This window comes from Mixophyes fleayi, chromosome 5 (genome assembly GCF_038048845.1).
Source record: "Mixophyes fleayi isolate aMixFle1 chromosome 5, aMixFle1.hap1, whole genome shotgun sequence".
Taxonomy (NCBI): Eukaryota; Metazoa; Chordata; class Amphibia; order Anura; family Limnodynastidae; genus Mixophyes; species Mixophyes fleayi.
The window spans coordinates 250,989,265-251,004,960 of record NC_134406.1 but is presented as its reverse complement, the minus strand read 5'-3'; the positions used below and the strand labels follow the sequence as shown (position 1 = coordinate 251,004,960).

At 42.8% G+C, this 15,696-nt stretch overlaps 1 protein-coding gene across 8 annotated transcripts in view; it reads left to right on the top strand.

Annotated features, from left to right (window-relative positions):
• Positions 1 to 8,575, top strand: part of SNX31 (sorting nexin 31) — an 88,060-nt gene extending 79,485 nt beyond the window's left edge. For 5 of the 8 annotated variants that reach the window (XM_075213891.1, XM_075213888.1, XM_075213892.1 and 2 more), the window contains 5 exons: positions 1,163 to 1,369; positions 4,754 to 4,846; positions 5,941 to 6,018; positions 6,140 to 6,190; positions 8,358 to 8,575. In XM_075213891.1, the coding sequence (XP_075069992.1) occupies positions 1,163 to 1,369; positions 4,754 to 4,846; positions 5,941 to 6,018; positions 6,140 to 6,190; positions 8,358 to 8,441 (513 nt within the window). In that variant the 3' untranslated portion in view covers positions 8,442 to 8,575. Of the gene's footprint in view, positions 1 to 1,162; positions 1,370 to 4,753; positions 4,870 to 5,940; positions 6,019 to 6,139; positions 6,191 to 8,357 lie in introns of those variants that run through there. The other 3 variants (XR_012692926.1, XM_075213890.1, XM_075213893.1) reach the window with 3 other exon arrangements.
• The last annotated feature ends 7,121 nt before the right edge of the window (positions 8,576 to 15,696 follow it).

Below are 15,696 nucleotides of genomic sequence, written 5' to 3'. Positions count from 1 at the left end.
CCTTTACTGGAATTCCATTAATTGAGATATTGGTAAAGGCCACGGCTGTTTGATAAGCTTCTAGAACCAGACTGGTGGAGATCTTCACCTATAGCAGCCGCCTTTCTCGTAGAACTAGTACGCTCGGAGGTACTCAGATGCCCCTAGGACTTAGCTCTGTAGTAGTAGAAACTTATCGGAACAAACCGTAGCGCCAGGTAGATATGAACTGGAATACTGGAGGCGGACACCAGAGACAATCCAAGGGTCGTGGGTGAGATGCGAGCCGGATAGTCGGGAGACAGGCAACAGGTCAGGGCAGGTAGCGAACACGGGTTATCCAGAAACAGACGGAGGTCAAAAGGGCACAATCAGAATCCAGAGACAAGTCAAAGGGTCACAACAGGGAATCAATTCAAAGTAACAAAGGAAACACAAGAGCTGGTCAGCAATGTGTTCAGGCACAGGGACTCTATAACCGGCAGGGAGGCTCAGCCTTTCCTGCCTTAAATAATCAGACTGTCCAATCAGGAGCATGTGCCTAATAATCCCCAGGAGGCCGCTTAATTAATTAATGCTATTTGCGCACACGGCCGGCTGCCCCAGATGCCGGGACGCAGCCCTGAGTGTATTGGCATCCTGGTCGTTGCCCTGGCCTCCGCTCGCAACAGATGTACAACCTATTCACTTTTATTAATTGAAAGTTTAATGCTTAAGAATATGGTAAATACCTGTGACGGTCTGTGTTTGCTCACTTCCAGCTTCCAATAACTGGCCTGCATGTGGTCCCAACTACGATCCCTGTTTTTTAGAATAAATTGCATAACTATTCCAATCTTCCATGACCCCTCTGGCACAACTGGACCAGTATACAGGCCCGGATTTGTGGCCACATGGACCTGAGCCAAGGGGACAGAATCGTTGGGGCATCAGACATCCCCTTATTTTATTATCTTATACTATAACAATATTTATGTTTTTTGTAATTTAATATCTGTCCTTTTTTAAAGGGCAAAATGCATTAATTTATTTAGTGCTTGTGGCATGGTGAAGGGTGGGGGCATGAAAGTTGTTGGTTGGGGCAGTATGGTGGCACAACGATAGTATCCTAGGGGTATAAAATATAGATCCAGCCCTGTCGGTGTGTAGTTCCTGCTAAACTTATTTACATTTTATGTTGCAGTTTTTGGAGTTAATGCAGCAAGTTGAGCACTACGGTTACCTGAAGGTGGGACCTTGTACCACAACTTATCTCGAAACCAACACCAGCGTTACAGTGTCTGTGGGGACAAATGAGTTATACTGCAGCTTTCAGACACCCAGCAACCAATCAGAAACTATGCGTCTCCCCATCAGTAAAATGATTTGCTGGAAAGTCGCCCTGTTGTCAGTAAGTCGGATACGGTGTGTTTGTGAGACAACATCCAGGTGATATGTTTAGTATGTTCATTTACTAGACGTTTAAGATGAGTGGGACCGAGGACTCACTGTTGTGAAAATGTAGAAAATACTCAGACTGGAATATATGCAGTGCTAGGAGACCGTTGATGACCACATCATTGGGCAAATTCTGGGGAACACAATAAGTTCACATAACTGTAAATCCTAGTGGGTCCCGATTTCAGAAGCCGCAAAGCCCAGCACCCTTGCACGAGTTCTTTTAAAGTGTAGAACCCTTCATCATCATCATCTATTTATTTATATAGCACCACTAACTCCGCAGCGCTAGTACAGAGAACTCATTCACATCAGTCCCTGCCCCATTGTAACTTACAATCTAAATATCCTAACATACACACACACACACACACACACACACACACACACACACACACACACACACACACAGACCGAGAGAGACTAAGGGCAATTTAATAGCAGCCACTTAACCTACTAGTATGTTTTTGGAGTGTGGGAGGAAACCAGAGCACCCGGAGGAAAACCACTCAAACACAGGGAGAACATACAAACTCCACACAGATAGGGTGGTCGGGAATTGAACTCATGACCCCAGTGCTGTAAGGCAGAAGTGCTAACCACTAAGCCACCGTGCTGCCCAGCCTTCTTCATAATCCAGCCATCACACATAACAGAAGTCTCAGATGACTTATTGCCTGAATCAGACAGCTGGCTCTCGGCGCTGGAGACCTCAATCCATAATATATCTCTATGGAAGGTATTGCATGGTTTGTAGTGTGCTTGCTTGATGCTGCAGGCTGGCTCCTGATACCCTATTTGCTATAAATGGGGGGAGCACCTTACACGTGGTCCATTTTTCTTATATATCTAGTTTTCAAAATAATTACCTCTTGTTTTCTGTTTCTGATGCTTCCTCAGTGTACAATTGTTGCTTTTACAGCTCAAATTAGTACCCCCTCCTGCAAAGTTCTGTGATCTAATAACACCGCAAAATGTCAGATGTGTATCATGCAACAGATGACCTACATGGTCAATTCTTTGCTGCAATATATTGAGTTCTGTCAGGTTATGTAAGTAATTGCATGAATAATTCTTATACAAGAAGGTGTCTTTTATGCTGGCTGAACGGGACATTTAGATTTTACTGGTCCGTTTAATTTTGTGCCCATAATATGAATTGGTGTCTTATAAATTAACACTGCTGTACAGCGTCATACAGCTTGCTGTGATGTAAATGTTTATGTACTATAGTTACCTTATTATTATTTATATGACTCATCACAACTACCTACACTGAGGAAATTAAAAATCCACACATAAATGAGACTACAACAAGCTGGAGATGACCTTTTTCTGTGTATAGATCAGTATGTGCCCACTGCTGACCTCCGCAGGGGATTCTATGCAGGTGCCCACTGCTGACCTCCGCAGGGGATCCTATGCAGGTGCCCACTGCTGACCTCCGCAGGGGATTCTATGCAGGTGCCCACTGCTGACCTCCGCAGGGAACACTGTGCAGGTGCCCACTGCTGACCTCCGCAGGGGATTCTATGCAGGTGCCCACTGCTGACCTCCGCAGGGAACACTGTGCAGGTGCCCACTGCTGACCTCCGCAGGGGATTCTATGCAGGTTGTTTCTTTGTTTCTGCCGTGGCGCAACCTGGGATGGGAATAAAAATTGGGGGGGGGGGGGGGAGGAAATACGAGACAGTATACACGATACAACCAAAATCTTAGGGCTGCTGGTGTGGTTAATGTTTATAGCTTAGTTTGCAAATTTTGAGTCTATAGCTCTTTTGCTGCGTCTATAGCTCTATTGCGGTGTATACTGTGGTGGTAGTGATTTTGTTCTGAGCTATAGACATTACTACCAGCATACACCCTCCCCTGAGGGCGAGAGCATAAACATTTGTGTGCTATAAACGAAAAACCTTAAAGCAAAAAGCAGCCAAATACTGCAAACTATAAACATTGAGCTATAAACAGAGCCAGCTTACCCCCTGCTCATCCTAATTAACAAACACCCATAACAAAATCGCCACCACCACAGTATACACCGCAATAGAGCTATAGACGCAGCAAAAGAGCTATAGACCCAAAATTTGCAAACTAAGCTATAAATATTAACCACACCAGCAGCCCTAAGATTTTGGTTGTGTCGTGTATACTGTCTCGTATCCCCCCCCCCCCCCCCCCAATTTTTATTCCCATCCCAGGTTGCACCACGGCAGAAACAAAGAAACAACCAAGAAGCACGGGAACTGGAACACCCCGAAAGCCCGTAACGGCAGCAACAGCCCTCACAACACACAAACCAAGCGCAGACGTCCAAGGTAAGCCCTCCCAAAAGGGTTTCTGCCACCTAGTCCAGATTCTATGCAGGTGCCCACTGCTGACCTCCGCAGGGGATTCTATGCAGGTGCCCACTGCTGACCTCCGCAGGGGAATCTATGCAGGTGCCCACTGCAGACCTCCGCAGGGGATTCTATGCAGGTGCCCACTGCTGACCTCCGCAGGGAACACTGTGCAGGTTCCCACTGCTGACCTCCGCAGGGGATTCTATGCAGGTGCCCACTGCTGACCTCCGCAGGGGATTCTATGCAGGTGCCCACTGCTGACCTCCGCAGGGGATTCTATGCAGGTGCCCACTGCTGACCTCCGCAGGGGATTCTATGCAGGTGCCCACTGCTGACCTCCGCAGGGGATTCTATGCAGGTGCCCACTGCTGACCTCCGCAGGGGATTCTATGCAGGTGCCCACTGCTGACCTCCGCAGGGGATTCTATGCAGGTACCCACTGCTGACCTCCGCAGGGGATTCTATGCAGGTTCCCACTGCTGACCTCCGCAGGGGATTCTATGCAGGTGCCCACTGCTGACCTCCGCAGGGAATTCTATGCAGGTGCCCACTGCTGACCTCCGCAGGGAATTCTATGCAGGTGCCCACTGCTGACCTCCGCAGGGAATTCTATGCAGGTGCCCACTGCTGACCTCCGCAGGGAATTCTATGCAGGTGCCCACTGCTGACCTCCGCAGGGAACACTGTGCAGGTGCCCACTGCTGACCTTCGCAGGGAATTCTATGCGTGTGCCCACTGCTGACCTCCGCAGGGAACACTGTGCAGGTGCCCACTGCTGACCTCCGCAGGGAACACTGTGCAGGTGCCCACTGCTGACATTCGCAGGGAATTCTATGCGTGTGCCCACTGCTGACCTCCGCAGGTGCCCACTGCTCACCTCCGCAGGGGATTCTATGAAGTTTGTTTTTGTCAGGTGCTATATATTAAGAATGGATTGACTATGTGATATCTGCTATTAGTTTTATAGATCAAATGATGTAATAATTATTATATTTTAGCAAACCGATAAATCCATCAATCAACCATCACAGTTCAAGTTGGAGTACATGCAAGGAAACTCGCTGCAATGGATCACATTATGGACAGAACAGGTGTGTCAGAGGTGAAAACAGGGGTAAGCTGGGTGATGGGGATAGTACATCTCTGTAGGGTGTGGAAGAGACACTGCACCTACTTATATTAGGTTGCTCACTGCCAATGTACCTGGGATTAATTAAATCTGTGGATTATTTTTTCAACCATCCTCTTATGGATAAATGAATAATTTCGGTACATTGTCTTGATTCATATGCTGTGAAATAACCTACAAAGTCACCATCAACTTAGCAGCAGTTGTAAAACGGTAGAGCCGCAATTAGAACGATCCATGTTGGGTTATTTGTTCTGCATCACCAGCACTTCTGAAGTTCTTGCTGACCTAGTTATCTCCTGTGGGGTCAGCCACAGCCACTTCTTCTGCGACGTCATCAAGCTCCTCGGGGGAGTGTAGTTACAGGAATCTTCTATTTCACTCAACGGTTTCATGGAACCAAATCAATTTCTAACATCCAATAAATATATCAGTAAAAATAGGATGTCTACACTATATAGCATTTCAACCTTGTTGAATTCAGTCCTCATCTTCTGCTTGCCAATTGGGGTTTGTGGATGGTCATAGAACAACCCCTAGCAAACCAGATAATCTGAATGTTCACAGGATATGAATGATCTGCAATTGTAAGAGTCCATCATCAGTCCATTTCTGTGTGATGATGTAAATGAGGACTAAGCTGGATGTGACAGGTGGAGTGTCATGATGTGAGGAGAGGAGGAACAAGCAGGAAAGCACAGACTGAGCCTTGGAATAGTGGAAGGAGCAGGGTCCTCAGACAGCACAGATTAGTCCGGTCAAATTGATGCTGGAAGATTGGGATAAATTTCTATATGGAACAAAGTTAATACATTCAACTTGTTTTTAAATATATCCCTATTTCCCTTTTCCTAACTAGCAGAACTGAAATTCAGCCTCCAAAAATGTGATTGATTCAGTTATCATTAATTTTAAAAAGCGGGTTGCATCAGTCTGGGGAGTTGGTGGCCCAACCAAGGGAGCCCTGGGTAACATGATCGATTTAGGTCAGGTGCATTATGATGGACCCCTCCCATACACATGACCTAGCGTCCCAACATGTGTTGTCTCTTTCAGGCGTTCCTGCTCAGTAGTTGTTTAAAAAAGATACTGAGTGAGCAGCCAGTGACTTGTACGAAGGAGAACCTGGAGATTGTGAGTAACAATGCTGAAACCAACAGAAAGCTATATAAACCCTGCTCACCGTGTGTTAAAAACACAATTATCAATTAAACGTAAGCAAACATTCCAATATCACTTTTTTTTTTTTCTCTAGCAAGTTGAGAAAAAGACATCTGCAAATATATTCGCCAGGAAGCAGAAACAGGTATGTATACTGCAAATGGTTACAAGTGGTTCATCACTTCCTGCATTGTGTTTTTTTTTGTTATTTGTTATTTGTTTTTTGTTTGTTTGGTTTTTTGTTTTTTTTTTTGGGGGGGGGGGGGGGGTTTATCTATAAGTCATATCTGTCAGTGCCACACTGCAGCCTGACACTGTATCCCCCCTCTGCATCTTACTGGGAGTACATGCTGCTAGAGGAAGTGTACTTTTAGCTCTTTAAAAGTGCAAGACCATTCCTCAGCCCGGTGCTGCGCTCTCCTACCTGTTCTACGGCTTTGACTACCTGCTGAAGCATAGTTGCTGCTTGACCGAATCCTTCTATGTTGGAGTCCTGTTTGGAAAAGAAACTGTTACTATTTACCTCCTGGAATGCTGAGCAACGAGTGAACAATCTAGACCTCCCCCTCCCAACTAGATGGATATTAAATCAGTAGCTTTTTTGTTTCATAGACAGACATTCTCCCACGCAATCAGCCCCATAATTTAATAAATAGCATTCACATTTAATACATGTGCCTATCCCCTCCCCCTCTCTTACAGCCCTGACATTAATAGCACCCACAATTAATAAATGGGCCTCCTTCTCTCTAATCAGCGGACAATAAATTAAGTGTTTATATGTAATATGTAGACTTATTTTCCCCCTCATGAGCACCAACATTAAATTAATAATATTCCCATTCAATAAAATGGCCTTTCCCCCACTAGCCCCCAAATCAAATTAACAGCTTGTAAATTTCCCCCACATTTAATAGACTATTTTTGCTAATAAAGACATCACCACCTTTTAAAAATGAGTAGTATATGAGTAGTATATTCTATTATCTAACTGCTGATTGTTTTACAGTATTTATGTACCATAAGAAAATTCCCCCCTTTTCTCCAAACCCCTTTCCCGCCTAGGATTATCCCATTGCCTGGTAAATAAGAAATGAGGGGTACAGTGGCTGATGCAAAATCACTGAGGATCCCTCCTCCAGACCTCCACCTCCTTCTTTCCCATCTCTAGATGGGCAACACAGTGGCTCGGTGGTTAGCACTTCTGCCTCACAGCACTGGGGTCATGAGTTCGATTCCCGACCATGGCCTTATCTGTGAGGAGCTTGTATGTTCTCCCCGTGTTTGCATCATACGCTCCCCCCCCATCACAATAAGTGCTCCGCTCCCCCATCACAATAAATGCTCCACTCCTGCCCCTATCAGAATAAATGCCCAATTCACTTACCTGTTCCCACGATGCAGTGGCTCCCGGTCGCTGATGGACGTGTGCAGTGATGATGTCACTGCGCACACCTATCCTATCAATGACCAGGAGCCGCAGCCTCACAGAGGGGGACAGGCGGTCAGACTAAGGGACCTTGACAGACCAGGCGGCCCGGACAGACGGAGGGTTCTGTTTGGCACTCTCAGCTGTATCAGCCGTACCCCCTGTTGGCGGCCTGGTCAAGTGTGTATTGCATAATAAAAATTGCTTTACCACTTAGGTTTTTATACAATGACTCCATTAAGTGCTTCACTCTAACTGAGCTTTATATATTACACATGGAAAAGATGAATAAATAGTGTATAGGGCTTCAATGTTTTTGCTTTCCATGGTCTTAGTTTTTTCTTCTGGAAAGCATTAACTTGGAGTGTGTCTTTTCCTGTAATTCTCTTGATGCTTCCTTATGAACACTATGAGTGGGGAGAGATCTACCAAAAGGAAACAAATTGTGGCTGTAAAAGACTTAACAAATTTCATGTCATTAGGGGTTCTGGATGTCTATTTTTACATAAATATGGACCCTATGGGGCATATTCAATTGTTGTCGGTTTCCGCCGCGGAAAAAGTATTACCACCGTTATTACGGTAATACTAAACCGGATTTCAGCTCGCAGTTCCCTGAGCCACGAGCTGAAATCCAGCGAGAAAAGTACCGTAATAATGGTATTTATGCGCACTATTACCATAATGACGGTAATAGTGCGCACGCCGCTTTACTTTTAGTATGGGAAAGTAACTCAATGTGATTTCCGGCCAGTGACTTGATAGGGGAGAAATTAGAAACTGTGTAACCAGCCTCCTGTAATCACTGTGCTAGATTTGTGCTTGTTAGGATACATATTTGTTTTGTTTCTGATTTATCTTTATTTGTTTGCAATCTACACAGGTTGATGCCTCTAAGGAAAATTATACTTTTTCATCCTTCATAGGACAAAGTGATGTGTTTGAGTCCGTTGACTTCAATCTGTAACATTGTTTCAACATTATTATATTAAATGTTGTCAATATAATTATATTATTTGCACCAATATCATTCCTATTATATAAAATAATGATACATTGAATATTTTTGTACAGACTCTTAAATGAAATGAATATAAAGTATTATTTGGCATTGCTTATTAACCCTTGTCAGTTCTGCACATTGTTTATATAAGGTTCTCTCAATGGATATTTTACATATCCCCATATGTATAGAAGTCTGCTGTAGGTCTGTAAATGTTTCATAAATAACTGCTTTTCTATATATAGTGTATAATTTATTAATGCACTAAACTGTTATCTTCAGGTTTAAATACATTGATTCTGTCTATAACTGGTCACAATACATTTTTTTTTCTGTCCAATCAAACCATTGTATTTCTGTGGAATCGCATCAGTATAGGTAAAATATATAATGATCAAATCATCAATCAAGTCAAAAACATTTGATTACTTCTAATATCATTCTGCTCTGTATATTTTAAGTCCATAGGATCATTAGACTTTCATTGTACAATCCCAATATGTTCGCTCCAATGTGCTCCAACTCGATCCTGTTTGAAAGAAAATTTTCCATCAAATGACATCATATTGGGTTATTTGTCATCCACCCTCGATTCCTAACAATTTGATAAAAACGATTTGGTTGGCAATCCAGTAGACCATGAGAAGAGCATAGCTGTGGTCCCGCCATCTGACCTTCCATTGTGGCACAGCGGTGGTGGTAAGAATAGATGGTGGTAAATGTTATTCCTATGTAATACCGACAACAAATATATACAAAAAAAAAATTGACCATAAGGGGGGGAATTCAATTAGCCACGTTACTTGAAAAAGTAACGCGGCTTGCGCACTATTACCGTTATTACGGTAATAGTGAGCATAATTACTGTTATTACGGTACTTTTCACGCCGGCTTTCTGCCCGCAGCTCCCTAAATCCGGGTTAGAATTACCGTAATAACGGTAATAGTTTTTAACGCCGCGTTACTTTTGCAAGTAACGTGACTAATTTAATTCCCCTGTAAGAGCGACATGGCTTAAATGAAGACTTGCATTAAAATGGACTTGGGACATTTCCGAAGACACTCACATCCAGACTGGGAGAAATAGCGAACATACTGCATGCCGGCACTTCACTTTGACGTCGGAAAACACTATATTTGGGTTTTTTTTGTCTTTCTTGCTATATGAATGTTTGTTTATTCATTGGTGGATTCAATTGGAAAACGTTTTCACCTGAATAGAATTATCAATTTTATTATGTTGTAATCACTAGAAACACAGCTCTCTCTCTTTTTTTTTTTTTTTTTTGCACATTTTTGCTTCTATTTAGATATAAGAGATAAACAGCGCTGATAGTTCCTTATTATCGATTTAGTCTTCACTTTTCCCAAACACAAGCAATCTTCCTGAGGTTTAAAGGCATATAAGACAGGCAACCTGGGACATATATATCTGTATCTGTTCCTCTCAGGATAACGCCACCCTCTCAAGCACTTGATATGAAGCTATAAATTGATTGAGCAACTCCCACTTCTGTATTGTTTGTTTGAGAGACATGTAGGTGTCAGTAGCTGATGGGGAGTGCTGGTGCTGTATTGCCATTTGGAGGAGTTTAGGATACCTCTTGGTAAGTTAGCTCTCAATTTAAAAACACATATATGTATGGCCCAAAAAGAGGTACTCTCATTGTTTAGAGTTAGGACCACCCTATTAGCAGAAGCGCCGTGAAGTGGCTTTGGCTTTCCATACATTTGCAAATGCGTGCAACTGAGATTTCTGCATTTTTTTATGTACAAATAGAAATAGCAACTCCTTCATTGGGTATAGCAGTGTGCTGGGGGATTTGGCTCTGTGTTTGTTAGCCTGGGACATATACCGGTCATTTGCCACTTTCCCAGTGCTTCTATCACAGTTTGTTAGGAAATTTAGACTTTAGCTGTCAGGGACTGATGTGAATGACAGATATTCTCTGTACAGCTCTGCGTAATTGGTGGCGCTATATAAATAAACAAAAATTAATAATAGGAGCGCATCAGCATCATTTGGGCCTGGTTTACGACATTACATCATCGTGTCGTAAATCCCTAACACTAACCATATAATACTGTCTACATTTGAATTGTCAACCTAATAATACTGTCGACATTTGAAGTGTAAACGACCTACATTATCTCGTACCTGTGTTTCTGAATTTAACCAACAAATTGGTTTTGTAACCTAAATGTAAACCCAACACTGCATTGGTTCATTGGAAGTTCCACCAGATATGAGACTGTTGGTTTATTTACATTTTCCCTCTCAGCAGCTTTAAATGCCTCCTTTATTTGTTTTCTTCTTTTGTAATTTCTGGACCTCACAAATGTTCTATTGTTCATGTACTTGATTTTCCATACATTTTATTGTTTTTATGTTAATTTGGATTGTGATGTACGTACCCAACTTTAGATACACCTGTAGTGACCTGGTGAAGATTTGGTTAATGAATCCCCATAAGTAAACTTTGGGAATGTATCTATCGCAGTAAGTTTAGTGCATTCTGTATATATAGTAAAATATGCATCTTGTACATATTTAGTGTGTATATGAATGTTACCTTTGCACCTAATAATTACATAGGTTTGATTCTAGATGATCAAACCATGGAAATCTAGTCTTGTTCATTTATTGCAGAAATCGGTTTCTCTTTTTAACCATGGAAGGCTTTACCAAAATTAGTACATTTTGCTTCTCAAGGAAGAGGCCGTCGTAAGTGCGGACATGAATTACATACAATTGTGGTCATTGGCATAATATCTGGATGTGCAGAGCTATTTCACGCTAGATAATCTACGCAAATGGATAGACATTCAGACATGAATCAGGCCTTGTATGTCTAACAGTGGCTGATCAGTCTGATACAGTTTACTGAATCTATCAGTGCTGGCAATAGAAGGAGACCCAAGACTGGTTTCCCTTAGGGAAAAATATAATTTTTAAAAATTTACAAAAGTAAATTCATCTGTTGTTACTATGGGGCATATTTAACAAACAACACAAAAAATGAAAAATAGTTTTCAATGCTTATCGCACTGATAAGGATTGAACTATTGCTCATATTTATTAAAAAATCAACACAGGAACCGCTGTTTCTGTGATAAAAAAAAAAATACTTACTACGTCTTCTTCGTAATGCGCTTGTGTCAGGATCTCCTCCTCCTTTCTTCGTCCCCCTTTAGAATGCATGTGCGCATGTCCTGAACGAAAATCTGGAACCTCCGCACAGGAACCCTCCAGTAGAAATATCATGTGACTGGGAGGGATCACGTGATCCCTCCGCACATGCGCTGTCCAGCTCTGCCCTTCGGAGCAGAGCTGGACATAAATGAAAAATGAAGTGAAGTCTTAATTTCCGATGATGTACACCAGCTGCGTACATTAACATAACAAGTGTCCGAAAAAATCTCTTTCGGAACTTGTTAGATTGCGTTACGGAGCCGTCACCATACTATTTTATGGTGACTGCTCATAAAAATTAAATAGAATGCAAAGCAGCAGATATTGATGCCACATTGATAAATTTGAGGAATACTCCAAATTGCGTCGGAATGACGGTAAGTATACTTTAGTTAAATTACACTACTTGATGAATAGGCCTGTATGTTTCAGTCATCATAACTTACAAGACCTAAACATATTTGGTACCTCTATACTCCAGAGAAATAGATGATTAACTTTCCAGAGTTTCATGAACTGGGTTAAAGTAACTAGTCAGAATCATTGAAAACTGTACACATGTGATAGAAATGGTTAAACTAAATATTACCAAATGTGTTTTCTTATTATATAATAAAAAACAAAGAGATATGAGACAATTGGGAAGTTGCAAATTATATAAAGACAAGGCTGAAAACAGGAGAGACTATTCACTGATAATACCTTTTATTTACAATTATATTCTGTTTTTTTAAAAACTTCTTCATTGACCTTCTTCGTATTCATAGTAACTAATAACAAGATGTTCATAGGCAAACCGAGGGGAGTTTCCTAGTGCCTGGAAACCTCCTTCCAAGCCTGGGGCACTCTATAATTGAGGTCGCTAGACCCTGCTCTCACTTCACACAGCTCTGCTTGAAAAGGGAGAACTGCGTGCACCTAACAGTAGTGCACGCAGCATTGCCCATGTATATTATGGGGATAGGCAGAGTTGGAGAGCAGCCAAGAACTGTCTAAAATTATAGCCACGCCCCCATGCATGCTGGTCACGCCCACAAATCCTGCGTTTGTCCCTGATTTTACATCCATATGTACCATTACTATGACTTTTTCCCTTGACTTGCATAATGTAGAAAAAGCAAGAGACGTACATAGAGCGTAAGAACACTTATCTGCGCACTGTAGGATTGGCTCAGATTGCACTTGTCTTGATGTACTCCGAACAATAAAGAATACTTCACAGAAACAAGGTGACAACATTTCTGCTGATCGGGTTCCCAGTGATTTTTTTTTTTTCTTTGCTAAATTTGCCTGTTGTAACCTGTGAACTGCATTTAAATAAAAAGAAATGTCACTATGCTAAAAAAAAAAGCCCAAAAAACACCTTTTGGACACAACGGGGCCTATTAAATTGGTCACGTTACAGTAAAAAGTAACGCGGCCTGCGCACTACTACTGTTATTACGGTAATAGATCGCTTAATTGCTGTTATTACTGTCATTTCAATACCAGGTTTTTGCTCGTGGCTACCTGATATTACCCGTAATAACGGTAATACATTTATTGCGGAGCTATTCTGGGGGGGGGAGTTGAATTCCCCCCAAAGTATTTAAAAAATGTTCAGTTCAACCAACACCTAGCAACTGGTGAAATGTGGTCTGGTCACTAACATATAGAATACCCCTAGTCACGCTAGTTACGTTTCCATAGATACTTCTCTTTTAGCCTCTACACTAACAACTTATAACTGTATAATATGGGACTTATCCGATTTAGTGCCTCATCTACAGGTAGTCTGGGTAGGAACCAGATTATATTCTGCTCCTGATAGGTGTAGCTGCTGATACATTCACATATAATTGTACGGGAGATCCTGGAGGGCAGGAGGGGTGTATGGGCGCAGGACTGCGCGATTCGCGTCATTTTGGCCCCGCCTTCGGTGACGTAATGTCTGTTTTGGGTCTTATTACAGTGTAAAAAGACCCCAAACAAGCATTACATTTCTGAGGGCGGGGCCAAAATGATGCGAATTGCGCAGTCCCACCCCCTCCGCCCGCACGTTCCGGCACTAATTTTATATAAGTGGCCAGATGCGGGAGAATTGCCAGCTCTCCCGGGAGTCCGCGAGACCAACCCAAATTTCGGGAGTCTCCCGGACATTCCGGGAGAGTTGGCAATTATGGACTAATGCAGCGTTAATCTGTATGCCACTGCTCCCTATGCATCAGCACTGTAGATCCTTCTCAGCGATACTCCTGATCTAGTATAGATATGAAACTGTGTCTTTATTAATCTGTAAATCTTGTAATGAAGTGGATGAATATAAGATATATAGGTGATAAGAATTTGGTATGAGACTCTCCTGGCTACATGGATGCTGTAGGAGATTGAGCATACCACCAAATCCAGGCAGTGATCTGCAAAGGTTTTCAGTTTATTTTTTTTGTAAGAGGAAGAAGAACATTTTAGTAAAAGACCCACAGGAAGTTGTTAGAATGTACTTTATTCCATAATTTTATGGAATAAATGATCTTGACCCTAGGAATATACATGGAAACACTGCTATATCGCAAGGAAAAATAAATTATTCCAATGAAACCCACAAATGGTGGGTTCCTGATGAATCTAGTCCTTTGCCTATTTCCTACTCTCCCCAAACATGAAGAACAAAAGTTACGAGATCTTTTAAGTTTTGCCACCAATAAGTTGATGTTGATGTCATAATGGGAGAAAACATCCTTGGAATGATATATTCCTGGTATTTCACACAAGTTGGATGCTTCCTTAAAAGGAGTGAGCAGGTGGAAAAGGTTTGGACTGTGCTTCTGATTTTGAATAATTCCAAAATTTCTAATAATTCAAATACACATAGTTTCTTAACAGTCCATTTGGTATCCAACTCGGCAAGTTGCATACACTACATTTAGCTGCCACTAGCTCATCTTCCATAAGCAGCACAGTGTGAAGCAGGAAACATCCCAACTATCTATGCAGTGGGAACAAAGTCCTGACTAAGCGGGACAGTCACACAAAACAGAGACTGCCTCACCAGAATCAGAACAGTTGGCTACTATTGCTGTGTACTTATGGCATGGAAACACCCCTCTAGAAATCCTGTATGTGCCCTTGAGGTGCATAACCCTATATTTATCTGCATTATTTATTTTGCATCTTCCCTGTCATGGCCCAGTTTGCCATTTTGTCTAAATCTTTCGGGAGCAAGTTACAATTCTACTCTAGTAACCCTAAACAGACACGAAGGGTCCCAGCGATCCCATTCCACCCTACCGTTACCAGGGCCCTCTTAACAACATTTTGGGCCCACGGGCAAAGCAGTGCACCGGGGCCCATATATATATATATATATATATATATATATATATATATATATATATATATATATTTTTTTTTTTTTAAAAAAAGTGACTATATATATGGGCCCTGCAGCCCAGGGGGGCCCGTCGGAGGCAGCACAAAAAAAAAACCTGGAAGAAAATACTTACCTTGCAGTCAACTGGCGATCCGGCTCCCTCCCTGGTCTCCTCCTCCGTCGCGCTCCGCAATGGATGTCGGACGCCCGACATGCACTGCGAGCGCCGCACAGAGGAGGAGACCAGGGAGGGAGCCAGATCGCCAGCTGACCGCAAGGTAAGTATTTTCTTTTTTTTTTTTTCAGGTTTTTTTTTTGTGCTGCCTCTGACGGGCCCCCCTGGGCTGCAGGGCCCCCGGGCACCTGCCCATTGTGCCCAATGGGAAAGACGGCCCTGACCGTTACCCCCACTCTGTCCTCAGCAGAGCAGGGCTTCTTTTGAGCATGTGTGGTCCAGGGACTGCGCCCAGTGCAGATGTGTCGGAGTGCCGCATTACCATAAGAGACCTTCACTCTGCTGTTTTGAGAGCAGAGTGGGGGCATCAACAGGGAGCAGGGGTGTCATGGGGAGTGAAGGCCCAGGAGGTTGGTTGGGGGGGGGGGGACCCGATATTGCCAGGCTGCCAGGCCTCCCCTCACCTCTGGGCCCCATATCTGCCGCACACCCTGCCCCCACC